The 26,048-nt window shown below is 60.7% G+C and overlaps 1 protein-coding gene across 1 annotated transcript in view; it reads right to left on the reverse strand.

Annotated features, from left to right (window-relative positions):
• PKD1 (polycystin 1, transient receptor potential channel interacting) overlaps window positions 1-22,465 on the reverse strand; it is a 26,452-nt gene extending 3,987 nt beyond the window's left edge. The window contains exons 1-34 of the mRNA XM_049768106.1: window positions 22,245-22,465; window positions 15,918-15,989; window positions 15,770-15,841; window positions 15,485-15,654; window positions 14,748-15,416; window positions 14,483-14,666; window positions 14,013-14,227; window positions 13,763-13,878; window positions 13,542-13,674; window positions 13,205-13,425; window positions 12,281-13,036; window positions 11,489-11,620; window positions 11,003-11,178; window positions 10,779-10,912; window positions 6,798-10,411; window positions 6,491-6,643; window positions 5,920-6,063; window positions 5,538-5,817; window positions 5,182-5,395; window positions 4,952-5,111; window positions 4,588-4,740; window positions 4,224-4,368; window positions 3,517-4,143; window positions 3,273-3,429; window positions 2,937-3,189; window positions 2,660-2,855; window positions 2,263-2,433; window positions 2,039-2,182; window positions 1,747-1,957; window positions 1,530-1,656; window positions 711-827; window positions 570-619; window positions 349-488; window positions 209-281 (exon numbers count right to left, since the gene is read on the reverse strand). Of these exons, the coding sequence (XP_049624063.1) occupies window positions 209-281; window positions 349-488; window positions 570-619; window positions 711-827; window positions 1,530-1,656; window positions 1,747-1,957; window positions 2,039-2,182; window positions 2,263-2,433; window positions 2,660-2,855; window positions 2,937-3,189; window positions 3,273-3,429; window positions 3,517-4,143; window positions 4,224-4,368; window positions 4,588-4,740; window positions 4,952-5,111; window positions 5,182-5,395; window positions 5,538-5,817; window positions 5,920-6,063; window positions 6,491-6,643; window positions 6,798-10,411; window positions 10,779-10,912; window positions 11,003-11,178; window positions 11,489-11,620; window positions 12,281-13,036; window positions 13,205-13,425; window positions 13,542-13,674; window positions 13,763-13,878; window positions 14,013-14,227; window positions 14,483-14,666; window positions 14,748-15,416; window positions 15,485-15,654; window positions 15,770-15,841; window positions 15,918-15,989; window positions 22,245-22,465 (10,400 nt within the window). The remainder of the gene's footprint in view (window positions 1-208; window positions 282-348; window positions 489-569; window positions 620-710; window positions 828-1,529; window positions 1,657-1,746; window positions 1,958-2,038; window positions 2,183-2,262; window positions 2,434-2,659; window positions 2,856-2,936; window positions 3,190-3,272; window positions 3,430-3,516; window positions 4,144-4,223; window positions 4,369-4,587; window positions 4,741-4,951; window positions 5,112-5,181; window positions 5,396-5,537; window positions 5,818-5,919; window positions 6,064-6,490; window positions 6,644-6,797; window positions 10,412-10,778; window positions 10,913-11,002; window positions 11,179-11,488; window positions 11,621-12,280; window positions 13,037-13,204; window positions 13,426-13,541; window positions 13,675-13,762; window positions 13,879-14,012; window positions 14,228-14,482; window positions 14,667-14,747; window positions 15,417-15,484; window positions 15,655-15,769; window positions 15,842-15,917; window positions 15,990-22,244) is intronic.
• Window positions 22,466-26,048: the final 3,583 nt, after the last annotated feature.

Genomic DNA, 26,048 nt, shown 5'->3' on the forward strand with positions numbered 1-26,048 from the left:
CTGTCCTCAGTTCTGACCCAGCCCAGGGTCCTGTCACTACACCGCAGTTACATCTGGCCCAGTTGAGGGGCACTACAGAAACGGGGGGGCTACATACTGAGGGGGCCCTGACCCCAGCAGAGACAAGGCTGAACAGTGGCAGCCCTGCACCTCCAGCCCCACCCACCGACTCCCTGGCACTGCAGAGAGCCCAGGGCCAGGCACTCACAGACTGGGGAGCAGGGCTGAATCTTGGGGGGCATCCTGAGGGGGTGCCAGATTCTGCCAGCACGAGTCTTCATCTAGAGGAAACAGGTATCAGATACGCACCTCTGGGCTGTGCTGAGGAATCCCCCCAAACTCACATACCTGAGGCTGAGAAGTACTTGGCAGGGGCTGGAGGACCAGTCAGGGCCAGGCTCTCAGTGTTAGGAGGGCCTGAGCCCGGCTGCTGCAGGCTGCTGCTTGCGGTGGATGAGCCTCTGAGCAGGTCTGGCCAGCACACCGCACTGCGGAGACATGGCTAGAGCTCAGGGACCCTGGGGTACATAGTCGCCCCAGGACCATCCCTTACACAGGCCAGCACCCACCTCTCAGAATCATCCAGAAAAAAGTGGCTTCTTGCCTGTGTAGCAAAGGCCTATTGAGAATCAAAAACAAGCCTCAGCCTGGACTAGAGAGATGGGACCCCCAGCCCAGGTGGGGTCTCCACCATGTCCTGGGCCCCTCACCTCAGTTTGGAGTCCCGGGAACGAGAGGAAGGAGGTGTCCAGCACAGATGAGTCCAGGTAGCTGTCCACATCCAGGGCCTGCTGACCTGCAGGGAGGAGGCGTGGGACCCCCGTAACCTGCAAGGTAAGGCAGGTGCCGCTTAAAGCCACTGCTCCCCGCGCACATCTGAGCCCACAGCAAGTCACAGCCCTGAAGTGAGGCTATACCCTCCAAGGGGTCCTGCCTACAGCTCAGACCTTAGGGGCTGTGAGGTGGGCTCTTCCCCTTGCCTTTCACCTCCCTGCCAGTGTCCATAGTGCTTTTTCTTTGTTTTGTTTTCTTGGGTCACACCCTGCAGTGCTCAGGGTTTACTTCTGGCTCTGTGCTCAGAAATCGCTCCTGGCAGGCTTGGGGGTCCATATGGGATGCCGGGAATTGAACTGGAGTCTGTCCTGAGTTGGCCGTGTGCAAGGCAAATGCCTTACCACTGCGATATCACTTCAGCCCCTCCATTTTGAACATCTGTCTATCTGTCTAAAGGCCATGACTATATTATTCACCCCACCATATCCCAGTGTCTTTTTTTTTTTTTTTGGTATTTGGGCCACACCTGGTGATGCTCAGGGATTACCCCTGGCTATGGGCTCAGAAATCACTCCTGATCAAATCACATTCTGTCCTAGGTCAGTGTGTGCAAGGCAAATGCACTACCGCTTGTGCCACCACTTCCCCCTTCCAGTGGCCTTTTAGGGGGAGACTTTGGACACTCAGACTTTGGAGCATCCACTGGTGCTCCAGGGCTACTACTCTTAGGACTTGCAGATCAGTGCTGTCCCAACCTTGCTTCGGGACATCCGGAAGAGGAAGAGGATGAGTAGGTAGGCTGGGTAGACAACCACGCTGGACAGCAGGCCCACAGCCACGGTCTCTGGGCCAAGTGGGGTCAGGCTGGACACAGGCCGTGCACTGGGAGGGGAAGAAGCAGCAGTTGGAAGAGGGAATGGAGGCTGGGGGGGGCACAAGATGGAGGCACAAAGCAGGGCCCCCAGTACTCACCCGTAGGCAGTATCGCCCACGGCCCCGTACCACAGGGCGTTGGCGCCCAGGAAGAGGCAGATCAGGAGGACGCAGCAGGTGGCTCTCTGCACACGCGTGAAGCGGCTGCGGGCTGGCCGGTCCCACATCGAAAGCCAGATGTGCTTGTCACAGAGGCCGCGCTGTAGCTCGGCCACCAGCAGGCGGCGGAAGTGGCGCAGGGCAGCGTCACCTGGGGGTACAGCAAAGCTGCAGGCCAGATGCTGCTGGGGAACCTCACCACCACCCTGCTCCCCGCCAGGCTGGGCCTTACTTGCTGCCAGCACCTCCTTCTCCACCAGGCCCCCGTTGGCCTCAGCATCCACCGTGAGCCAGTCGTTGACCAGAAAGAAGGTGCTGCGGGCACTCTGCAGGTCCCTGACGATGATGTGCTGCAGGAACCAGGCGGGGCTGAGACCTACAGAGGGACAGGCAGGTGGGCAGGGGCCACACAGCACCACAGAGTACTGGGCGTATATACCTCTGGCAGGCCCCAACCTTTGTTGTCATGCCACACGCGGATCTTCCACAGGCTGCCGAGGCTCTGGGGGGTGGCGATCTGGAAGATGTCCAGGCTGTTGCGGTGGAAAGCCTGGTACCCATCCAAATGGCGGTGCCCACTGCGGCTGTCAGCCCCATACAGCATGATGCCCACGTGCGCCGTGGTCCCTGCCAGTAAGGGGGGGGTCCCTATTGTGCATAGGGGACACTACCCCACCCCTGTGACCTGCCCGGCATGAACATGCATGTGGCCTCCACATCCTGGAGACATGAGGGACGCAGGCCCTTGCCTGGATGAGTCCTGGGCATGGCCCCAGGCACCCTTACGAGTCTGTCCCATTCCAGGGGTCCCCAGCATGGACCCTCCTGCTCGTGATGCCCCCAGGCCCCTTACCTGAGCCCCGGCCCCAGCCAGTCTTCACTAGAATCTCATATTTGAAGCGTCCCCCTTGCCCGCAGAAAGGGGTGACACGAACTCGGCGGACGTCCAGCTGGTCTAGCCGGCGCAGGATGGCGGCCATGATGGCATAGGTGGCCAGGCACACGGCGCAGGTCAGCAGGACCACATAACTGGTGGCCGGGGCAGGCTCCTGGCAGACACAGCGTCAGATCTGGAGGGTGAAGTGGAGGTGCAGCCCTGGCCCCACCTCAGCCCGGCCACCCCCACTCACAGGGAGGGTGAAGTGCACGCGGCTCGGGGGCACAAGCAGGCTGGCACCGAAGGCCGTGAGGTGGCGAGTGAGGCAGACAGCCTGGCTGGGGGACGTTTCCTCCAAGGGCACGAGCCCATCGGTGCTCCACATCATCTTCTCTTCGCTGAAGTACTGGCACAGGGACATGTACAAGCTCAGCGACACCCGAAGCTCCGTATGGCGGAAGTGGCTGGTCAAATTCAGGTAGTAGCGCTCGCCTGGGACTCTGGTCCTAGGGGGAAGAAAGGGGGAGTCACATAAGACCAGACACCACCCAGACCCACTGGAGGGCGCCCACTGGCCCTCTGCACTCACCCAGGGGCCATGAAGAAGGTGTAAGGCCGGTGGTCCTCGCCCCGGAGCGCCCCAGGGCTGATTCTCCTGTGAGCCGAGCAGTTGTGCTCATTGGGCCCAGGCACCGAGTGAAGGTACGCGGCCAGGTAGGGTTCTGGTTCCTCAGGCAGCTGGTGCTCTGGGGAACACAAGCAGGGTCTGGCTGGTACCTAGACAAGGAGACCCCCACCCTGGCCTGCTGCAGCCCTACCCTGGCCAGCCCTACCATTCAAGAGCTCGTAGGTGAGACGCAGGTGCAGCCCGGCCTCAGGGTTGCTGCTCTCTGGGACAACCATGGCACTGACCGAGGTCCCGGGCGGCACGATGGCAGAGGTGGCAGAGCTGTGCTGGTCGAGGGCAGCTTGGTCTGAGGTGCTGGGCACCTTCACCACGATGGCACGCTCCGAGGCCAGATGCCCAATGGGGATGTGGGTGCCAGCCTGTGTCTGGAAGGCCATGGACGCCACCTTGGTGGAGACGGTATAGTTGCCAATGAAGCCGAAGGGGAAGGGGTTGGAGTCGACGAGCAGGATGAGCTGCACCACATCGCTGAGGTTGGCCAGGGCCCCGCTGAAGGCCGTGGGGATGGAGAAGTGGCAACCGGGCTCTGGCGAGGCACCGCAGCACAGCAGGCTCTGTGTGTCTGAGCGCTTGCCCTGGGCCACGATCTCTGTGCCTGCCAGGGTCAGCGGCTCCTCGTTGACTACCCGGGAGCGCATGAGAATGCCCATGAGTGCCGAGGAAAGGCGGTACGCCTGGGATGCCACCATCAGTGATGGCGTGAGTAGCTCAGCCCCCAGCTCTGGGGGTTGTGGGGCCTGCATATCTGTGCTGGCCAGATGGATGAGGTCGCCTGTGGGTGGATGATGGGGTCAGACTTGACCGTGGTTGGTAGGAGAGGCCCACGCCCAGAGCCCCACAGCTGGCCCATACCTGTGATGTTGAGAATGCTGTCAGCGATGGCAATGGGCGTACCTGTGCCCGCGGCCGTCTCAGCCTGCAGGACACTCATCATGGCCTCCAGCTTCTGCAGTGTCCGCTTCAGGCATGAGCGGCACACAAGATGGTGACCAGACACCTGTGGGCCAGAGGCACTGAGCATCCGGCCATGCCACCCCCGCCCATACTTGGGTGGCCTGGTCATGAGCACACCATGAAAGTTGGGGACAGCTGACACCTCATCCCTGCTCTGCTGAACCCCTAGTCCATGGCCTAGTGCACCGGGGACCCCACCATGTTTCTCCCTGCTGGCCCTCCACCCCTGGGCTACCCCTGACAATGCAGGGCAGGTCCCCACCGTGCACTGGGCCAAGGCAGCGGCGATCTGCTGGGTGTCGTCCACAGTGTCCACCCGTAAAGACACCAGCGCCTCGGTGATATTACCACGTATCTGGGCCCGGAGCTGCCACTGGTGCTCAGGCTCCGTTGCCAAAGTCAGGCTCTCCTCATACTGCAGGGGTCAGCAGATGACTGATTGTCAGGGGGCTGTCCCGACCATTAAACCAGTCCCACAGCCCAGGGTGCTGCTTTAGGCACAAGAGGGGGTTCCCAGGGACCCACAAGAAGGCAACCAGGTCGAAGGCTCGGCAGGGCTGCCAAAACAGGTGCTGGCTGAGGAGACAAGGGTGCAGCAGGCAGGGGACTTTGGTGGCTGCACTTACCTCATTAAGCACGGTGATGAGGGCCAGCGAGAACTCGATGACGTGCTGGGGATCTGCCTGTTTGAGCAGCCCAGGCAGCGTGCTGCCTGTCAAATTGTGCAGCCAGGGGGTCAGGCCCAGGGTCTCATCAGGAGGTTCCGGCAGGATAATCACCAGAGACCTGTGTGGAGGCTGTGTAAGCTGGTGCTTCCTCCTGGGGCACCAGCCTCCCTCGGTCGGGCCCAGCTTGCCTGTTAAGGGCAACTACAGCGGCACCAAGTTGGTCCTGCACCACCACAGCCAGGTCTACCAGGAAGCGGGGTGCGAAGCCAGGCGGCAGCACGGCCCCATAGGTGGCGAGGCTGCCCTTGTAGATGCAGAACTCCTCACAGTGGCCCTCACGGCAGCGTCGCAACAGCAGAGCGTATACCAGGGGAGCACTGGGGTCCTCTGCATCCTGCCAGCCTGTGGGACCCAGGGAGACAACCAGCCCCTGCCCATCACGGCACAGCCTTGGCCCACAGCTGCACCTGGCATTGTTCCAGTTCCACCCCTCCACTCCCGGGCCGCACACGGCACTGCCCGGACCCCCAACCCCGCCACGCACCTGAGCACTCGAAGTTCACCTTGGTGGTGAGGCCTTGCAATTTCTCTAGTGGAAACAGGCGACAGGAACCCCCGCGTGGGGGGCGGTTGGCAGCCAGGCGGATGGAGGCATAGCCCTCGGCCTCTCCGTCTTGGTCCAGCACAGTGAGCGTGAAGATGTAGCCCTCGCCGTCCCGCAGCACGCCGCGCCGCACCACCAGCCGTAGCTCTGAGCTGCCCGTGGATGTACTCCTGGAGTCCAGAACCAGTGTCTTGTTGCTGAAGGTGCGGGCGGCCCAGCGCTGTGGAGTGAGGGGACCAACACTCAGGGGGCATATGAATGCCCGGTGGGCAAGGATTGGCCCGAAGCTGCCCTGCAGCGCCCCGCGGGGCTCCCCACTCACCCCTTGCTTTGGGCCCCCGCTGCAGCTGTCACAGCGACCCTCTAGGTAGACGTAGGAGCTGTGGCTAACCGCGTACACAGCCTGAGCCTTGCAGGACACACACTCCAGGGACACGATGGGCACCTGGCCGCTCTGGATCAGCACCTGAAGGCCAGTAGGCTTAGAGGAACAGTGCCAATTGCAGAGAGGGCCCCCAGCTGCCTGGGGAAAAGGGCTGTACGGGGTTTGTGGGGGTACCATGGAAGCTGCGGCTGAGACTTATTTTCTCTGCTCCTGAGTGGCAGATCCCCAGGGCCTTCCACACCCCAGGGGTCGGTCCAGGTGCCTGAGGCTGCCCCAGGCTACAGGCATCAAGCAGCTGAGCCAGCTGCAGCCTGTTGACTCCCAGTCCCCCACCCCTGACAGCTGTGACAAGACCCGTCCAGTACCAGCTTAGGGACAGCCCTGGCTGATGACCTTGTTGTGCCCAGCCTAGAGGCATGTGTCTGAGGCATAGGGACACCCTGGGGGGGGGCATGTGCATGCCACCCTGACACGGCCCATCTAGGGGGCCCCGGGCGCTTGTGCTCACTGTCTGCGTGGTGGCCTCCTCCTTGCGGCCCGCCTTCCACACTGTCAGGTTGAAGGTGTACTCCACCCCGGCCCGTAGTCGTTCCCGGGGCACCCGAACCACACTGCTCCCACGTGGCCCGAAGCTCAGGGCACAGCCACCTCCACCACCACTCTGCAGACAGGAAGGACATAAGTACCGGGGGAACGTTCAGAAGCACCTGAAACCCAGGGTGAGGAGGGTAAAGAGGGATCTCAGGATCAGACAGTGCTGGAAATGGGGATGGAAGTGGACTAGAGCAAGCAGCCGAGGGTCCCCCAGGACTGACCTGTGTTGAGGCCACGCAGGCCCAGTGGAAGCTTAGGGGCGTCTGGTCCCCGTCCTCCAGGTTTGGGTCATAGGACTTGCTCCCATCCAGCAGCAGATCATGGGTGTCAGACCAGACCCGGTAAGAGCCGCCTTCAACGATGGGCACCAGGCGCTCAGCCACGACCGTCACATTGGCCTGGATGCTCCGTGCCAGGGGTGTATCCCCAAATGATACCACAAACACAAAGCAGTAGTGGCCCACGGGCAGCGCTAGTCGTGGCAATACCAGTTGTGGCCGGTTGGTGTCCACGCCACGCAGGGCCACCGGGGCCGCTTGCGGGGGCCGCTGGCAGTGGGCGGCGCGGAAGACCTGCCAGTGGTACTCTGTCTGGTAGGTGACACAGCCACGCAGGTCCACGCGGGCCTCCAGGTAGTTGCGTTGGGAGCGCCTCATGAGCACCTGCGCCGGCAGGGTCACGTCCACCTCGGGCTCCGGGCAGGCCAGCACGTAGACTGTGACCGTGACCTGCGCCACAAAAAAGCTCACCAGGTTGGAAGCGTTCACCTGCATGCGGTAGTCCCCGGGCTGGAGGTAGGCGTGCTCGGCCCATGGCACCTCCGTATCCTGCTCCGGCGCCCCGTCCCCGAAGTCCCAGTGGTAGGCCACGTGCCGTGAGCTAGGACTGGTGTTGGCTTCGAAGCGGGCCGAGCGGTTGGTGAAGCAGCGGCTGCTACGCAGGGCCACATGCTGGATGATATCTTGCACCTCCAGACGCAGCGTGAGATTCACACCACCCAAGTCGTTGAAGGCCCGAACCTGGATTTCAAGCAGCCCGGCGGCCATGGGGGTGTAGGTGACCTCACGGCCCGACAGGATCACCAGTGAGTCCCCCTGGACCTTCTGCAGCAAAAAGTACCAGGCGTAGGCCACCTGGGAGCCCTTCTGCACGCGGGCAGTGAAGTTCCTCTCGGTGCCCGTGGCCATGCTTGCTTCACAGCAGTTGGGCACCTGCAGGCCGGCCACAGCGTCCAGCACAGAGATTCTCACCTGTGCCTGAATCCGGCTCACCTGGTTCTCTGCCTGCACGCTCACCACATAGTCCCCGACAAGGGAGAAAGTATGCACAAAGTGGGGCCCAGGCAGTTCCTCGGGGCTGGACCCACTAATCTGCAGGCGGAAGCTGACGGCAGAGCCAGTGGCCAGCAAGGCCTGGAAGTGGACCAGCTGCCCGGGCTCAACTACTTTGCGGCTGGCCCACAGCACCAGGCCCACCACAGGATCCTGTACTGTGAGACTGTAAGTGGCTGAGGCCCAGCTGACCGCGTTCGAGACGTTGAGGTGAACAGAGACAGTCCCGGCCTCAGGGAAGAGCACAGAGACCTGTTGGCCGTACTTGCTGCCACTCGGCACAGCCCAGGACCAGCTCACATTGGTGCCCGAGGTCAGCTGCCCCCAGAAGGACACGGTAGAGCCAGAAGCCACAAAGCTGTCATTCGGCTCACTGGCCCTGAGTTTGAGCCCGCCCACGGGTACCTGCACTGACACCAGCACAGTGGCATTTGTGGAGCCCAGCCGGTTGTGGGCCGTGACCATGACCCAGTGCAGGCCCGGAGTGGAAAAGGCACACGTGGTAGCCGGGTCCTCGGTCTCCCAACTCAGCCCGCCCTCCAGGCCCCAGGTGTAAAGGACGCGGCTGCCCCCGGCAAGCCTGGCAGCCAGGGCGACGCTCTGGTTAAGGGCAGCTGGGTTGGGGGAGGCTGATACCACCAGCTGGCCCACAGGCTCTATGAAGTCCACAGTGCAGTTGGTGGAGACGCTGCCCAGCAGGTTGGTGGCGCGCAGTTGCACGTGGTAGGTGCCGGGCTCCAGCACAGTGAGCGAGAAGGTCTTGCCACTACCAGCCAGGGTAGGGCCCCCGGGGCGCTGGGCCGTCCAGCTGTAGGAGATGTTGGTGCCCTCTGCCACAGTGGCAAGCAGCTGCAGCGTGTGGTTCGTGGGCACAATGTCCCGGCCACCTGTGACCTGCAGGCCCTCGATGGGCTGCAGCACAGAGATAAAGATGCTGTCCTGGGCGGCGCCCACGTCGTTCTCGGCCGTGACAATGACATTGAAGGTGCCCACGGAGCGGAAGGTGTAGGAGATGGTGGGGCCACTAGGGATGGGTGTGCAGCGGTCACAAAGTACCCACGAGTAGCGCAGGTTGCTGCCTGCCTCTAGGGTGGTGCTGAAACTGACGCTGCCGTTCAGGGGCACCACTGTGCGGCTGGCGCTGACATGGAGGCCCCGCACACGTGCCTGCACCGTGACATTGAGCATGGCCTCTGCCCGGCTCACCGCATTCCAGCCAGCCACGGTGATGGTGAAGCAGCCTGTGCTGTTGTAGGCATGGACCACAGTGGGGCCCTCGAGCTGCCCACCATCCCCCAGCTGCCACAGATAGTTGGCGGGGTGCCCCTGGCCCACAACCGACAGGAGGTAGGGGCGCTGCAGCTCCAGCATGCTGGAGCCATTGACCTGAATACCCGTGAGTTGCACCGGCTCCTGCACCTCCACGAGCGCCGAGCCATTGGCTGACGACACGTTGTTGGCCACGGTGACCATCACCAGGTAGGAGCCGGGCGCCAGGTAGGCAAATGTGGCTTCGGAGCTTCCCACACGGCTGGAGGTGTCAGGGGTGCCAAAGTCCCAGGTGAAATGGTAAGGGAAAGGGGGCCAGGCGCGGGCCTCCAGGTGGGCCTCGTCCCCAAGTCGCACAAATTGCCTGTTGGGCCACAGGGTGACGTTGGCCAGCTCAGGCTCCACACACATGCGGGTGAAGTAGTGAGCTTTGTTCACGTGGCTGGATAACACCAGCGTCAGTGGGAAGGTGCCACTGTGCGTGAAGTTGTGGGTGACTGATGGGTCCCCCCTCACAGTGCTGTTGGATGAGCCATCGCCGAAGGTCCAGTCAAAGATGTAATGGGCAGGGTCCCCCGTGACGTAGGCCGTGAGCCGGGCACTGGGCTGCATGGGAATGCAGGCCGCAGGCTCGATGCGCAGCACCTCTAGCACGAAAACGCGCACAGGCAGGCTATGAGAGAGGCGGCCTGCAGGGCTGGCGGCGACCACGGTCAGCACGCAGTTCTGCGCCCGCTGGTATGTGTGCTCCACCACGGCCTGGGGACCTGATAGCACCGTGCCATCCCCCATGTCGAAGGTCCACATGATGGCATCTCCCGACTCCAGGCTGGCGCTGACCTGCATGGGCGCTCCCTGCTCCACGGCTGGGCTTGCGAGCACATGCAGGCCGCGCAGCTCCTCATAGACCCGGACGTCAGCCCAGGCCACCTCACGGCCGATCCCGTTGCTGACCTCCAGGTGTACGCGGTACGTGCCATTGGCGGCGAATATGTGGTTGGCATCCGGCTGCAGCTGTGTCACAGCAGGGGAACCATCCCCGAAGTCCCACCTGTACAGGATGCCCTCAGACAAAGGCAGTGGGCGTGCGGAGAAGGTAGCGGGCCGGCCAGCCACCAGAACGGGGCTGCCCACGGTCACAGCCATGGCACTCAGGGTGGCACGCACACTTACGGGCAGCTGTCGGGTCAGATTCTCGTAGTCGTTGCTTACCAACAGTGTGAGGTTGTACTCACCTGGGGGGAACAGGCCCGTATGGTTCGGGGAAGGCCCCTCTTGCTGACCCCACCCTGAATAAGCAGAACCCCCAGGTGGCAGCCTGGGAACAGGCCCCAGGATTGTGTCAAGCCTGGGGTGTCAGAGGGTGAATAAGACTGTGCCAAGCATCGGGCAGGGAAGGTTGCCACGGGATGGGGTGCTGCTGAGGCTATGTCTCTAACAAGCAACCACCATCCCCCCAAAAAATATAAATTCTGAGAACCATTCGTGCTCAAAAGGAGAGAGGGGTCCCATTTCTGCCAGCAAGCTCAGGTGCCAAGTTCTAGGGCTGCAGGTCCCCTCCAGTCTGAGAGCAGGGAGAGGTGGCCACATGCCTGCACTCACCTGGGGCAGCGTAAGAGTGTGAGATGTTGTGTTCTAGCAGCACCTGGGCCACTGTGGGGTCCGGCACGTGGCACGACTCATTGTACGGAGGCTTAAACTGGTTGATCACCTGCTCCCCATCTCCAAAGGTCCACCTGACGAGGGAGGAGGGGGCAGTGAGCCGGGGCAGGTGTGGCGGGCATAGGGGAGGCAGAGTCCCCGAGGAGCCATGCACCGGCACTCACACGAAGGTCACCTCCACCGCCAAGTCCACCAGCACTCGAGCCCCCAGGGCCAGTGAGGTGTTGGGGGGCAGCACAGTCGGCTCCGCCCACATCTGTAAGTCCTGCATCCTGTGCATTCGCTCCACGGTGACATTGTAGTGGACGGTGACATTGCTCACGTGGTTGGAGGCTGTCAGCTGTGGAGAGAGCAGCAGTGAGTGGGTGCAGAACCTGATGGTGGGCACATCGGACCCAGCCCTGCACTCACCCATGGCCAGAGCAGTCCTTGGAAGCAGAATGGGAGAAAAAGCACAGATAAGCCCCCATGCTCCCCGTCAGTGACACTAGCAGTTTGGCTAGCCAGGCAGGGCCATACCGATAACCCTCAACTCTGCCAGCCCCACCACCAACCAAGCCCCCAGACCAATCAGTCCCACCTATCACTTTCTACAGTAGCCACGGCCCCGTCCCTCCTACCCCCCCCCCATCATCTCCAGCTTCACTCACCGAGAGCTTGAAGATGGCTGCACTCTGGTAGATGACATTGAAGACCACATTATGGAAGGTCAGGGACTGCTTGTCGTCGATGGTCCAGCGGAAGGTCACGTTGGAGCCGGCCTCCACCACAGGGCTGTACCTCTGCAGATGGACACCGTGTGAGGTTGGCTGGGGAGCCCTGCTCACACCTCTTCACCTGTATCCTCCAGCAGCTTAGTACAGGGTTACCCCATCTCCAGGACCTCAACAGTCCCTCCCCAATGCCTGAGCCAGGGCCACTATATGGACAGCTTGGTAGGTATGGTGTGATAGCATGCAGAGGTGAAGCAGCTGGAGAGAGGTGGGGTGAAGCGTGGATGGAGGCTGCAGAGCCAGGCTGCCTCCAGCAGGGTGGACACTGGGGACCTTTCTTTCTTTTTTCTTTTTTGGTTTTTGGGTCACACCTGGCATCGCTCAGGAACCACTCCTGGCTCTACACACAGAAATCGTTCCTGGAAGGCTCGGGGGACCATATGGGATGCCGGAATTCGAACCACCATCCCTCTGCATGCAAGGCAAAAGCTCTACCTCCATGCTATCTCTCCAGCCCCCAACTGGGGACCTTTCTAAGGTGCTTCTAGCCCACCTCATGGGACACCATGAGGTGGGAGTTGGCTAGGGGAGTAGTAGAGAGTGAAGAGGTGCTGCCTAAAAGCTAAGAGTGGAGACCTGTGTGGTTCCTGCCCCAGAAACAGCCACACCTCCCCAGTGGCTCCTTTTTTTTTTTCCCCCAGTGGCTCCTTGGCTGGAACCTGAACTCACCACCAGCACACCCTGCAGCACCCTGGCCTCGGGGTTGGGCGTGGCGTGCAGCCCCTGCACGGGCTCCTCCACCCACACACTCAGACTCTGGGTCTCTCTGCCTGCACTGCTCTCCACCAGCACCTCCAGGACATGCTCGCCCACGCTGAGTCCAGGCAACGCCAACACAGAGAACAGGGTGGAGCCCGCCTCAGGGGCACAGCCAGACACAAGGGCGACATCTGCGGATGGGCACTGGGCCTGGAAGGGCGCACTCGCATTGCCCCCAGACCAACGCACCGTGGCAGTGGCATTGGTGCTCGCATTGACCTGCAGCACCAAGGTTGAACTGTTGGTGGGGACATAGAGGCGGCCGTCCTGGGGAATGGGATGGAGCACCCGCAGCCCGGCCACTGGAGACACCACATCGAAACTGCAGGTCAGGTTGTTTGTCCACACGCCATTGCCCACGGTGGCCCGGACCTCATAGCGCCCAGGACGTGGGAATCCAGGGTTGGGGCTGGTGCCCAGCAGTGGGGTCAGCTGCTCGGTGGCTGCAAGCAGCCGCAGGGCACAGGCTGGCCTGGCTGGGGCCATCTCCAACTGGGTGGGCAGGTGGATGAGCCAGGATGAGGAGTTGGTAGAAAAATAAGATGTCTGGGTGCCCAGCGGGCCAGCTGCTGGGGGGCAGAGCAGGAAGGAGCCTGGGCCTGCATCATGCTGCAAGACCAGGAGATCACCAGGGAGCAGGGGGCCGTCCTGGCTCCGGAAAGCCACCTACAGACAGGAAAGAGGCTATGCAGACAACTGCAGGCACCAGACTGGCCATGGGCCCCTTGAACCTGGTGACCACTCCCCACAGTGTCCTGCACCTGGGGCAGGGGGAAGGAGGAGGCTCAGAGCTGCAGCTGGGGTGGAGTGGGCCACAGAGGAGGGGGTACGCACCGTGTATTGGGCAGGGGACCCCGCAGGCACAGAGAGAAGCAGCTCTGTCCACAGCACAAAGGTGGTCCCCAGGAAGCCCAGCTCTAGCAGTGACCCATTAGCACAGATCTGCGCAATGTAGGCATCAGAACACTGCCCTCCCCTGGGCGCACACATAGGACCCAGTTGAGTCCCATTGTCTGGGGGGCTGCTGGTGGGTTCACTGCTATTTCCCGGGGTACCTACAAGGAAATGAGGGGGTGTCAGGAACAGATCCTGATGCACAGCCCCCACTGCTATCCCAATGCCTCACTCCTCAATCCCAGTACTCATACAGAGGGTGCCCAGGCCAGCCCACCTGCTGCTCCCATGGACCGATACACCTGCAGCCGCAGCTGGACAGGCCGGCCGAGCTCCTGGGTGCCCAGCTCTGCCGCAGTGAGAAAGGTTCCAGGGTGCAGACCCAGGCCAAGGCAAGGAAACAGCATCACCTGCGAGGGAGAGGGGTTAGGGGGAGAAAAGAACTGGTCCCAACACCCAACCTGTCAGACCCATTAATCACGAGAGAGGGAGACCCACCTCAACGAGCTCCTGGGGGGCTGACAGGGCCTCTTGCTGGGCCAGTGGGCTCAGGGGTCCCTGCAGCTCCCCGCTAGGTGCTCCCATGAGGAGGTTCTCGGCGTCCTGCACAGGGCCTGGGAGCAGACAAGCAACGAGATGCTGGGCCCAGTGCCAGGGTCGCCCATCCAACCCAGCTGCCTTCCCTGTGGCCATGTTGGACTGGTGACCTCAGGACAGTGGTCTGGGGATGGGGGATGGGTTGGCTCACCTGCAGGCCGCAGCTCGCACACATAGCTGTGTGGGACTGAGCACAGGTCTGTGTTGCACTGGCCAGCAGGCCCCAGGCGCACACAGCGCTCAGCAGAGGCAGGATGCGGCTCCCCTGGCAACCAGTTCTGGCAGCTCTCCAGGCTAAAGGGACGGTCACCCGGCCCTGGCTCCGTCCCGCCCACAGCTGAGAAGCCAATCCATACATCCAGGCTCCTGGGGGCCACAGGGGGAGGTTAAGCACCGGGAAGCACCCAGGACATGCCCTGTTCTACAGAGGCAGGAGGTACAGAGGTGGGACCCCGGCAACACTCAGGCAGGGAGAGGTCTCACAGCATCTATTTCTGCAAGGATGAACGCGCTGGTGCTGCCTGGAGATGAGGCACCACAGAGGGGCCTCCAGGCTCACCCCTCTGTCTGCACAGGGGAAGGGCTCCACTCCCTAGTTCCAGGCCCCTCCATTCCCCGCACCTGGTGACCTGGGAGATGAGGAAGTGCTGCACAGCATCGCTGTCCACGGTGGCCAGGGCAGCGCCAGCCCAGGCGTGGCAGAGGTCCTGGGCCTCCCACCACGCAGCCTTAGTGGCCACAAGGCGGTAACAGTGCCCGTTGCCAGGGAAGATGATGGTGTCCGGGGGGCAGAGCGGGTGCACCACTGCAGGCACACACAGACGTGGAGTCAGGGGTCGCCAGGCACCCCCACCCGCATCCCCAGAGATAGTGGGGCAGGACCCACCTCGTGCTGGCTCCTCGCTCACAGCCAGGATGTTGTAGGTGACCTCAAGACCCGAGCCGCCACGGTTCCGAACCTGCAGCTCAAGGGGTTCCCCGCTGTGCACAGAGGGTGCACACTCCAGCTCTAGGGCACTGGGGGCTGCATACACCTGCACCTCGGCAGCCAGTTGTGTCGTGCCAGCCCCCAGGGCCAGCAGCACTGTCACCTGATAGCGCCCGGGTAGCATGTAGCGATGAGAGATGGCCGGCCCCACCGTGCCCACCTCGGGGGTGCCATCCCCGAAGTGCCAGCGAGTGGTGCTGACAGGGAGCAAGGCCGTGACGTGGAAGTCTGCTAGCTGGCCAGAGGCCAGGGGTCTGGGAGGCCCCACCAGGGAAGCCCCAGGGGAAGCGGGGAAGGGGTGCTGGAGGAGGGTTGGACCCCCACAGGGAGGCCCAGGGCTCAGGGGTCCAGAGCACAAGTCCAGACAAGCCGAGGAGGCATTCTGGGGCCAAGCCGCCCCGCACAGGCACTGGCCCTGCTCTGAGAAGGCAGCCAGGCGCTGGCCAGCAGCAAAGCACATGGCGCCGCAGGTCTCAGGCACCGCAGGCTCCTCAGGGGCAGCAGAAAAGGCGGCCAGAACCAAGGCATCAGAGCTGTTGTCCCAGAGGCAGGCCACGAACTCCTCACCTACGAGAGCACGCAGGCTCAGCACAGTCCCTAGCAGGCCCCTGCAGACCACTCGGGGTGCCACTCACCACAGGCGTGGTCCAGCCACGGGACTCCCAGGAGGGGTTGGCCAGCCAGGGGACCTGGCCCTCCGCACGTGGCCGCCTCGGGTCCCACCAGGCGGATGTTCCGCTCCGACAGCCAGCGTGGCAACCAGGCCAATGCACAGTCGCACTCCAGCGGGTTCCCGCCCAGGTATCTGCAGGGCAGTAGGACAGGCTGGAAGGAGTGGTCTGGTCCTTGCGTGGAGGATGGGGCCACCGACAAAGCTAGCAGACTGGCCACCACCTGGGCCCCAGAGCAATGTGACTTACATTTCACTTAAGTTAAATAAATTAGCAAATATCCCTTCTTCTAGTGTAGAAATCTTGTTGTGGCTGATGTCCCTGGAAGAAAAGGGGCTCAGCTTGCAGCGGGGAGCACCATCCCGGTTGTGTGTGGCTGTCGTTGCAGGGCACTCACAGCTCAGTCAGCGCAGAGAGGTTGGCCAGCAGCCCCGCGTCCAGCTCCGAGAGTAGGTTGTGGGAGACGTCTCTGTGGAGCACAAGTTGAATTCAGGGCATGCACGCGGGGCTCACGCACACTCAGATCCCAGCCCCCCACCGGGCTGGGAAGACCTCTGAACAATCTAAGTGCTCTCCTTTGGGCGAAACTGAAGCAGGAGACCGAGCACCCTCTGCCCTGCCCTGCCCTGCCCTGCAGGTCATCAGTCCACCCAGGGTGTCGGGCCAGACCTGCTGCTGCCAGCTCAGGTGGCAGAGTGTCCGACAGACCAACAGGCACAGAGACCTGACACGGGTAGCTGAGGGAGCACAGCAAGGCCTTAGTGATGGTGCCAGCACCTCATAAGCATGTGTGAGTGGTACGGTGATGCCAGCCCCTGCAGAGCACCATAAGGTGTGAGTACACTGTGTGGGGGTACACGGACATGTCTGTCCCATGCAGTAGTGTATGTGTGTGAGGACACTGTGTGAGGAGTCTGTAGGTATGTCTGTGCTGTGCACAGGCACCATATGGGAGTGTGGTACATGAGGGTCTTTTGCCTCCACTGTGAAGAGGCATCAATGCCCATAATAAGGGTTCCAGGAACAGCAGTGGGGAAAGGTTTAGGACTGGGACAGTACCTGTTCTGGCTGCTCTCAGCATCCTCATGGTATCCCCAAATGGTTAGATGGGAGGAGTATCATGCCTATGGGTGGACCTCAGTCCAGACCTAGCAGCTGGAACATGCACAGGTGTGGGTGCATGGGTACAGGTGCACAGGTGCAGGTATGCAGGTATGGGTGCACAAATGAGCAGGTGCACAAGTGTGGGTGCAGGTGCTAGTACCCAAAAGGTACAGGTGTGTGGATACAGGTACAGAGGTGTGCAGGTGTGTGGGTACAGGTGCATAGGTATAGAGGCGGTGTGCAAATGCACAAGGATAGGTGCAAGTACACAGGAATAGCCGCACAGGTGCAAAAGTGCAAGTGCCAGTATCCAGGTACAGTTGCAAGTATAGCTACAGGTGTGGAGGTGGGCAGGTGCATAGGTACAGGTGTATGGGTACAGGTGCACAGGTACAAGTGCGGCGTATAAGTGCACAGGTGTAGGTGTGCATACACAAGTGCAGGTATGCAGGTGCATTAGGTGGAGCGGTGCAAGTGCTGAGGTATAGGTGCACAGGTGTGCAGATGCAAGGGCACAGAGGAGCAGGTGTAGGGACACAGATGTGGATGCTCAGGGCAAGGAGGCAGTAGCCACCCAGACAGCAACAGACCAAGTCAAGGTGCCTGCATGAGGGGCTAGGTGAGTGCCTTGACGGGTCCCATTGGTACAGCTGGGCCAGTCCCCACATAGGATGGCCAGGACACACTGGACTGTGGGGTACCAGGGAGCCAGGCTGACCTCTGAGAGGAAGAAAAATCACGAATCCCACATCCTGTTTTTGGAAAGTCCAAATGCCAGCACCCAGGAGCGGCTTGTAGTACCCATGCAGGGAGAGGGGATACGCTCAGGAGTGGTCCTACTGGCCTCCTGCCCAGCAAAGGTTTTGGATGTGGGTCCTGGTGGGGAGCATGCTGCTCCCAAGCCCCAGGCCTCCATTTCCTATCACCATTCTGGGGAGGCCATGGTAGACCGGGCAGTTCCCTAATCCATACCCCAGGTGACGTCATTGCAGCCTGACGCACTGCACAGCCTATGCCACCCATATCAAGCCTCCTCCTGGCCCCACAGACCTCACAGCCACCCAGGGCTACCCTGAGGTGCTGCCCTTCAGCCCCAGACAGAGACCCACAGTAGACACTGGCCACTCCCCAGGACTCAGCCCGAGCTAGAGCCCAGTAGGTGGAAGGAGCAGATCCAAGTGTGAAGATGGGAGGCCCAGAGGGTGATGAGCAGAGGCCTCCCAGGGGCTGCTGCCTCAGTTTGCTCCTCTGCCCGGGAGAGGTGCGGCCGGGCGCCCACACAGCGGGGCAGATGCTGGGGGCCCCCAAGGAGGTGTCTGCACATTCCAGACAAGTGTGGTCAGCGCTGGGGGCCAGGGCCAGCATCTCCATCCTGGCACAGGAGCAGTAACAGGGATGTGGGGGGGGGGGGCCTGCAGCTGTTACATAACCCACACACACACAAGCCAGCTCCTCCCTCCAGCAGGGCGGGCTCCAGCTGCATTAAGCCAAGGGCCCCTGGCGTACCTCCCGATAGCTCCCACAGGCTCTTGAGAGGGGAGTTCCCCTCAGCCCAGCAGGGCGGGGACCCCGCAGGTCTGCCCGAAGCCGGGCAGAAGGGCCGGAGCCGGGCTGGCCTCGCAGCCTCCCTGCACTCATTCCTTTCTATTTACGGCGGCAGCGGGACGGGGCCAGGCTGGCTTCCAGCACCGGAAATGGGGAGGCTGAAGTGATTGAATTCAGGCTGAGGGGAGCAGCTCAGGCTGCAGAGAAACCCGGGTTGCTCCTCTCTGCAGGGTTGCAGGCTGGGGGTCCCAACAGGGGGCAGCATCCCTGGGGGCCGTAGGGTGCCCACCAAGGACTATCACCATGGAGACAGGACTGCCAGAGCCTGTGTGCCAGGATGTGGATCCAGGATGCCCCCACCCTGGACTCCTTGGACCCCATGCCACTCTACAGGGCTGAACGCATAACGAGGGGAAGCCCCAGAGCCAGGCAGGTGGGCCCAGCTCATCAGAGTTGGGAGATACCCCATAGCACATCCTATGGGGAAGCTGGTTCCTGCCACCAGGCCAGGCCTTTCTAGAGTGCCAAGAGCTCCACCCCTGATGGGTTAAGCTAAGCACTACAGAACACAGCCATGTTTCTCCCGAGGGGGTTGAGGGTGGGGGGAATTGTTCCTGCATCCCACCCATTGCCCCCCACATAGACCTGCACCCGGGAGGCCCCCCACAAATGTTTTCATCCTGAGCCGGCAGGCAAGGGTGCCAGCAGCCAAGCCCGTCTGAACACCTAATGCTGAAGCTGGGTACTGCAGACAGTGCAGAGGCGAACTGCACCCCCCAAAGGGGCACCTTGAGGGAGCCCTAGTCCAAGTAGGGGGCAAAATGGCTATGGGCCCCCTGGTCCTCCCTCCAGCTTCACATTTGCACCTTTTCCCAGAGCTGAGGGTAAGCTGGGGATTGGGACGAGGTGACCCGGGCTGACTAGCCACCTTCTTGGAGTCATTTACTGAGACGAAGCACCAGGGCCTACCAGGCCCCGAGTGGCCAAACCCTGATCACTGCTTGGGTCCCCTCCCCACCAGCAGAGTCAACTGCAGCCGAGATGAGGTCCCAGCAACCTTCAACATCACAGTGGGGACAATCCAGGTCCAACCCTGGGCCCCATGACCAGTTCCTAGGGTGCACGGAGACCTCTGCTACCCTTCAATGCCAGGACCAAGGGGATTCTCTGAGCTTGACCCCTCTGTACAGGATGGGGAGGTAGGGGTCCCTAAAATGGGTCCTGCACAGATCCCAGAGCCTGGGGTTATGCAACCACTGAGGCCTCATTCCAGACTGTCCTCGTCAGCCGCCACCCCGTCCCCACCCTGCTCCCGGGCGCTGGCCACGGTGCTCGTCCGTCCGTCTGTCCCAGCGCTGAGTCACTGGGGTGGCAGAACAGCCTTGAGGGGCCACACACAGGGGCTTGGGCAGACGGCAGGGCGGGTAGAACCCGGACTTGGCTGTGCTGACTGCTGGAGTGAGCAGCTGTGTCTGAGTGCTGGTCAATTCCTTGTCTAGAGAGACGCCTGCAAACCTGCATGGCTCCCAGGGGTCTTGCCAGCCCAGAGTCCCAGCACAGCCTCTCCAAAGCCCCCTTCCCTGCCCTGCGCCTTCTCCCACAGAGAAAGCCAGGCACTGGAATGGACCACAGCAGAGCGATGCTGGGCAGTGATGCCCTGTAAGCACAGGAATATGAAGCAGAGATGGCCATACCCACATCCCACAGCCCCTGTGGCAGTCCCAACTCCCCTCAACACATTATATAGGAAACCTGGGAGGAGGAGATGCAGCCTGAACCGATATGTAGTGGACCCTGAAGTGCTTAAACTGCCTCTGAAGGCCTGACTCTGAAGCAAGCTCCAAGCTTCTCCAAACCCTAAGCTGCAGGATCCCAAGACAGTGGGTCCCCCTTTGGAACTGTACCATCCTGGTTGTCTCCTATCTGTGTGATGGCACCTTTGCTTCCAGGAACCTGACTTGCAGGGCACATTGAGGGACTGGGACAGAGGGACCCCATGGATTCCCTGGAGGCAGACAGTTCTGGGCTTGGAACCCAAAGGGATGCAAGCCTGCTACCATGCACCATGGCTAAAGGAGCAGTACACTGAGATCACAGGTGAGCACAGGGCATCCTCAGTCTCTGAGGCTCCATCTTCTCACCATCAAGTATTAGGACCTGGGGCCAGAGCCATAGGACAACAGGCAGGAAGCTTGCCTTGAAATGTGGCTGACTCAAGTTTGATTCCTGGCCTCCTACAAGTACTGCCAGGAGTGATTCCTGAGTGCAAAGCCAGGAGTAACTCTTGAGCATCACTGGACAGCAAATAGACTGCTGTCTCAGCTGTACTCATCTGACCCATTCCCGACTCAGGCTTCATCCCTGGCACTGCATATGATCTCAAGCCCTCCAGGAGTGACCCCTGAGTACCACTGGGTACCCAAACACCAAAAGAATAAAGAAATAGCGCTAGCCAGTGAAGCTACCCATCAGGCTCGGGGAGGCCATACCAGGGTGACAGGGGCTATTTCTGGCTCCATGCTAGGGTGACTTCCTAGGGACCAAAAGATGCTGGAGAAGGGCTGGCAGGGCCCCTTATTATACGGATTCTCACCCCCCGCCCTGCCTTCAACAATCCACGGGGAGGGCACTGAAGAACAAAACAGCGGGCAAGGAACTTGCGTCATACAAAGCCTGCCCCGTTGCCATGTCAGGCACCCCTTATGGGTCCCCTGGGCAATGCCAGGAGTGATGGGGCAGCTACAGGCTCTAGGAGTGTGACGCTCAGTAGATGAAGCCTCATACCCCAATCCTGGGGGTGGGGGGGGGGACTGGGGAAGGCGGGTCTGGAAGCAACGAGGACACAGGAAATAATCCACGCAGGTTAGGGAGATAAAACAGGCCCAGGAACTCTCACCACAAGCTCTGCCAGCAGCAAAAGGGCACTGGCAGGCAGACAGGCTAGCTGTAGCCCAAACCAGAAGGAGTCTCTCTGCCCAAGGTCTTTATTGGGGAAGGGTAGGAGCACCCCATGTGTGGAGAACAGGGAGGGACAGAGCCAGTCCAAAGGTGCTTCCTGCCAAGTGGGACAAGCACAAGCAAAGAAGAAACATCCTGATTAGAGTGAGACCCGGTTACTCCAACAGCCCTCCAGGTCCTAGTCCCACGCCAGCAGCCCCAGAAGGCCCAGCGCAGAGCTTGGAGGAGGCGACCCTGCTCTGCAACCAGGACACAAGTCACAGAGGTCCCCATCAGCCTGACAGAAACACAGTCCCAGCCAGAGAGCCCAGGCTCGCTCCGTTCTCATGCTCAGAGTCTAACCTGGGGCCAGACTAGCTGGAGGAGTCATTCCAGCAGTTACCGATTAGCCCCCCCCCCCCCAAGGTGACAACCATCTCATAATAAAGGAGGTGCTGGAGGCAGAAGGCTTCCCCTCCCCCAGCAGACGCCCACCTGCAACACCCAACATCCAGACTCCTCCAAAGGTTGACAGGCTCAGGGATGCTAAATTCCCGGTGTGGGGGGACATGGGATGTCAGGGGAGCTGGGAGAGAGAATAAGAATCTGGACACAGAGCCATGGAGGACACCCAGCCGACTGCACCCCCTAACTAGCCGGGTGCTGCTGTCACTGTGACATAACGTGGGAGAGCCACGCCAGAGCTCAAGTCTTGTCACCTGTCAGAGAGGACTCGCCTGGGCCAATGTCCCCAGGATCAGGATCGGGCCACCACACCACTTCCCTCCCCGAAGCTGCAAATGGGTGACCCCCAATCCAGCCTCGGGGACGCTGCACGCAAGGACCAAAGCCCCCTGCCTGACACCCCTCCCAGGAAGCCTTCCATACTGAACCAGAAGGGGGACCGGTTCGGTTCTCCCCCGGGTCCCCAAAGCGAGCAGAGGCCCCGGCCCGTTGCTGGCTCTTCCTCCCGTAGCCGGGGCCGGCCTGGCCGGGCCGCCTGGAGCCTCGCCCGGGAGAGGCCCGGCCAGAGGGAAGGGGGCCGCGCCCACGTCCCGCAGCCCGCCAGGCCTGCCCGATCGGTCCCCCCCCGGCCCCCGCGCCCGGCTGCCAGGCCAGCGGCTGGCTGGCTACTCACAGCGCGGTGGCGTCGGCGGGGATGCGCAGCGCGGGCCCGAGCGATCGCAGCCCTCGGCCCGAGCAGTTGGCGCGGCAGGCGGCGCCGGGCGCCGGGCCGCACAGGCAGGGGGGCGCGCAGGGCCCGCAGCCGCGTCCGAGGCCCCCCGCCAGCGCCCCGAGCCACAGGCCCAAGCCCAGGCCCAGCGCGAGCGCCAGGCGGGCGGGCGCGGCGGGCGGCATCGTCAGGGCAGCGCGTGCATGGCCCGGGCCCGGCGGCCGCGCGGCGGGCGGCTCAGGCGGGGCCCGCGGGCGACATGGCGGGGCGCGGGGCGGACCGGATCGGATCCTGCGCGACGCGACGCCCGCTCGCTAGCTCGGCGCTCGGGCTGCTCGGCCGCCAGCTCCCGGGCTCGAGCTGCAGTCAGTCCGCCCGGCCGTCCGTCAAGCCGCCGAGGCTCCGCCCCCTTCGGCACGGGGCGTGTCCGGGGCGTGGCTACGGGCTGGACGAGGTTACTAGTGGGCGGGATCGGCGCTGAGGAGGGCGTGGCAAGGGCGTGGCTAGAGACGCCGCTCGCGTTTGGGCGTGTTGCTTATGTGGGCGGGGCCTTGTGGGGAATGGGCGGTCTGTGTGGGCGTGTCTAACGCCGAGACACGCCCCCGCGTTGCGCAGGCGGAGTAGACTCGCCCAGCCTTTGGCTCCAGCCTGGCGTGCTGCAGGCCTGCAAACACCCTGCAACGACCCGCCTGCGCCTCTGCACCACCCGAAGGCGCCCCTGGCGCACAAGTGGCACTTGAACTCCCGGTTGCCTCCTGGCATGGGGTTCAGCCAGAGTGTATATAGGTGTCGTAGGTGTCCAGAGTAGGAGACAGAGTAGCACAGCGAGTGGGAGGTCACTTGCCTTGCTTGCATGGGCTGCTGGCCCAGGTTCCATCCCTGGCATCCCAGATGGTCAGGTGGCCGGGTGTGGCCCCCTAAAAATAAAAATGTAAAGGCTGCAGGGGCCGGAGAGATAGTACAGCGGTAAAGCGTTTGCCTTGCAAGCAACCGATCCAGGATGGACGGTGGTTCAAATCCCAGCATCCAATATGGTCCCCGAACCTGCCTGGATCAATTCTGAGCGAAGAGCCAGGAGTAACTCCTGAGCGCTGCTGGGTGTGACCCAAAAACAAAACAAAACAAAATGTAAAGGCTGTGAATAGAAACCTATGAGGAAAGGGCTAGCAGGGGTCCCCTAAACCCCAGATTGAAATTTCCAGGACTCTCTTCAGCTCCCCACCTGCCTTTCTCACAGCACCCAGAGTGTTCTCACATCCCAGATACTTTCTGCTCCAGGAAGGCCTCCAGCCTGCCTCCCTCTTGCTTTCCCACCAGCATCACAGCGGGAAAGAAAGAAGAAAAAGAAAGAAAGAAAGAAAGAAAGAAAGAAAGAAAGAAGGAAGGAAGGAAGGAAGGAAGGAAGGAAGGAAGGAAGGAAGGAAGGAAGGAAGGAAGGAAGGAAGGAAGGAAGAAAGAAAGAGGCTTGGGCAGGTAGTGAAGGAATGGGGTGAGGGAGCTGACCAGGGGTGGGGCTCCTGGTCCAGGTGAGGGGTGGCGAGGCTGGAGAAGGGGGCAGGCAAACACCCCTTCCCAGTTCTCTACCTCGTCCCGAGAATCTCAACCCCTCTCCCTCAGTACAGCCAGCAGAGCAGGTGGGGAGTGGAGTCTGTATCCCAGCAACTGACCCCATAGCAGACTACCATACCCTGAAACCACTGTCTGGTGACTAGAGGCTCAGTCAGGTTGAGGGGGCAGGTGGACTCTGTTTGCAGGGCCCATGCAAATGTTTGGGAAGGATTTACTTTTTTTTTTTTTTTTTTTTTTTTTGGTTTTTGGGCCACACCTGGCATTGCTCAGGGGTTACTACTGGCTATCTGCTCAGAAATAGCTCCTGGCAGGCATGGGGGACCATATGGGACACCGGGATTCGAACCAACTACCTTTGGTCCTGGATCAGCTGCTTGCAAGGCAAACACCGCTGTGCTATCTCTCCGGGCCCCTGGGAAGGATTTACTTTTGAGGGGCACTTCCAGTGGTTCTTTTTTGTTCCTTTTTGGGTCACACCCGGCAGTGCTCAGGGGGCACAACTAGCAATGTGTTCAGAAATCACCCCTGGCAGGCTCAAGGGACAACATGGGATGTGGGAAAAACATGCAAGGCCAACTCCCCACCACTATGCCATTGCTCCAGCCTCTTCTGTAGTTCTTTTTTTTTTTTTTTTTTTGGTTTTTGGGCCACATCGGTGATGCTCAGGGGTTACTCCTGGCTATATGGTCAGAAATCTCTCCTGGCTTGGGGGACCACGGGGGACACTGGGGGATCGAACAACAGTCTGTCCTAGGTCATTCAAGTGCCAAGCAAATGCCCTACCACTGTGCCACTGCTCTGGTCCCTTCTCCCGTCGTTCCTGAGGGCCACAAGGGCCACACCCAGAAGTGCTCAAGTAACTGTGAGGTAAGGTTCAGGAAAGGAACCTGCTTTCTTTGTTCATTGAAGTCTGACTTTCTTCCTCCATCAGACTTTATTGGCCCGCTGGGTTTGTTGAAATAATCATTTCTGAGGGCCAGGGAGGTGGCGCTAGAGGTAAGGTGTCTGCCTTGCAAGCGCTACCCAAGAAACGACCACGGTTCGATCCCCCAGCTTCTCATATGGTTCCCCCATGCCAGTGGCGATTTCTGAGCATCAAATGGGTGTGGCCCAAAAAACCAAAAAAAAAAAAAAGAAAAGAAAAGAAAAGAAAAGAAATAATCATTTCTGAAAATTATGTTAGAAAAATGATTATGGGGGCCGGAGAGACAGCATGAAGGCAGGGTGTTTGCCTTGCATGCAGAAGGTCGGTGGTTCAAATCCCGGCATCCCATATGGTCCCTGAGCCTGCCGGGAGTGATTTCTGAGTGTAGAGCCAGGAGGAACCCCTGAATGCTGCCGGGTGTGACCCAAAAAAACAAAAACAAAAAAAAAAAAAGATTATGTTTTATCACATACATCCTTTCCACTTCATAGAGCTTCTTTATTTTTGTTTGTTTTGTTTTGGGTCACACCCAGCAGCGCTCAGGTGTTTCTCCTGGCTCTACACTCAGAAATCACTCCTAGCAGGCTTGGGGGACCAGATGGGATGCCGGGATTTGAACCACCGACTTTCTGCATGCAAGGCAAATGCCTTAGCTCCAAGCTATCTCTCCGACCCCCTTCATAGAGCTTCTTAAGGGCCAGGGACATGCCCTCACCACAAAATAAAAAATAAAAGAAAAAAGAAAAAAATAAATTCTGGGATACTTCATCACAGCTCCATCACAGTTTATTAGATTTGTTTTTCTTTGTTATGTCAGACAGTCATAGAAGTCATAGAACATTCAACTTGCAAAACTCTACTGCTGAGCTATATAGCCCTTTACTAGTAGGGGTTTGGTTTGTTTTTGTTTTGGGGCCACACCTGGCTTCAATCGCAGGGATCCTCCTGGAAGTGCTCAGAGGATCATTGGTGGTACTGGAGATCAAACCTAGGTTTCTCGAGTGCAAGAAAACCCTGAATTTTCTCTCCAGCTTCAATGTGCCCTTTAAGAAAAAAAGAAGGGCCCGGAGAGATAGCACAGAGGTGTTTACCTTGCAAGCAGCCGATCCAGGACCAAAGATGGTTGGTTCGAATCCCGTTGTCCCATATGGTCCCCCGAGCCTGCCAGGAGCTATTTCTGAGCAGACAGCCAGGAGTAACCCCTGAGCACCGCCGGGTGTGACCCAAAAACCAAAAACCAAAAAAAAAAAAAAGAAGAAGAAGAAGAAACCTTT

The sequence above is a fragment of the Suncus etruscus genome, chromosome 2, assembly GCF_024139225.1.
Source record: "Suncus etruscus isolate mSunEtr1 chromosome 2, mSunEtr1.pri.cur, whole genome shotgun sequence".
Taxonomy (NCBI): domain Eukaryota; kingdom Metazoa; phylum Chordata; class Mammalia; order Eulipotyphla; family Soricidae; genus Suncus; species Suncus etruscus.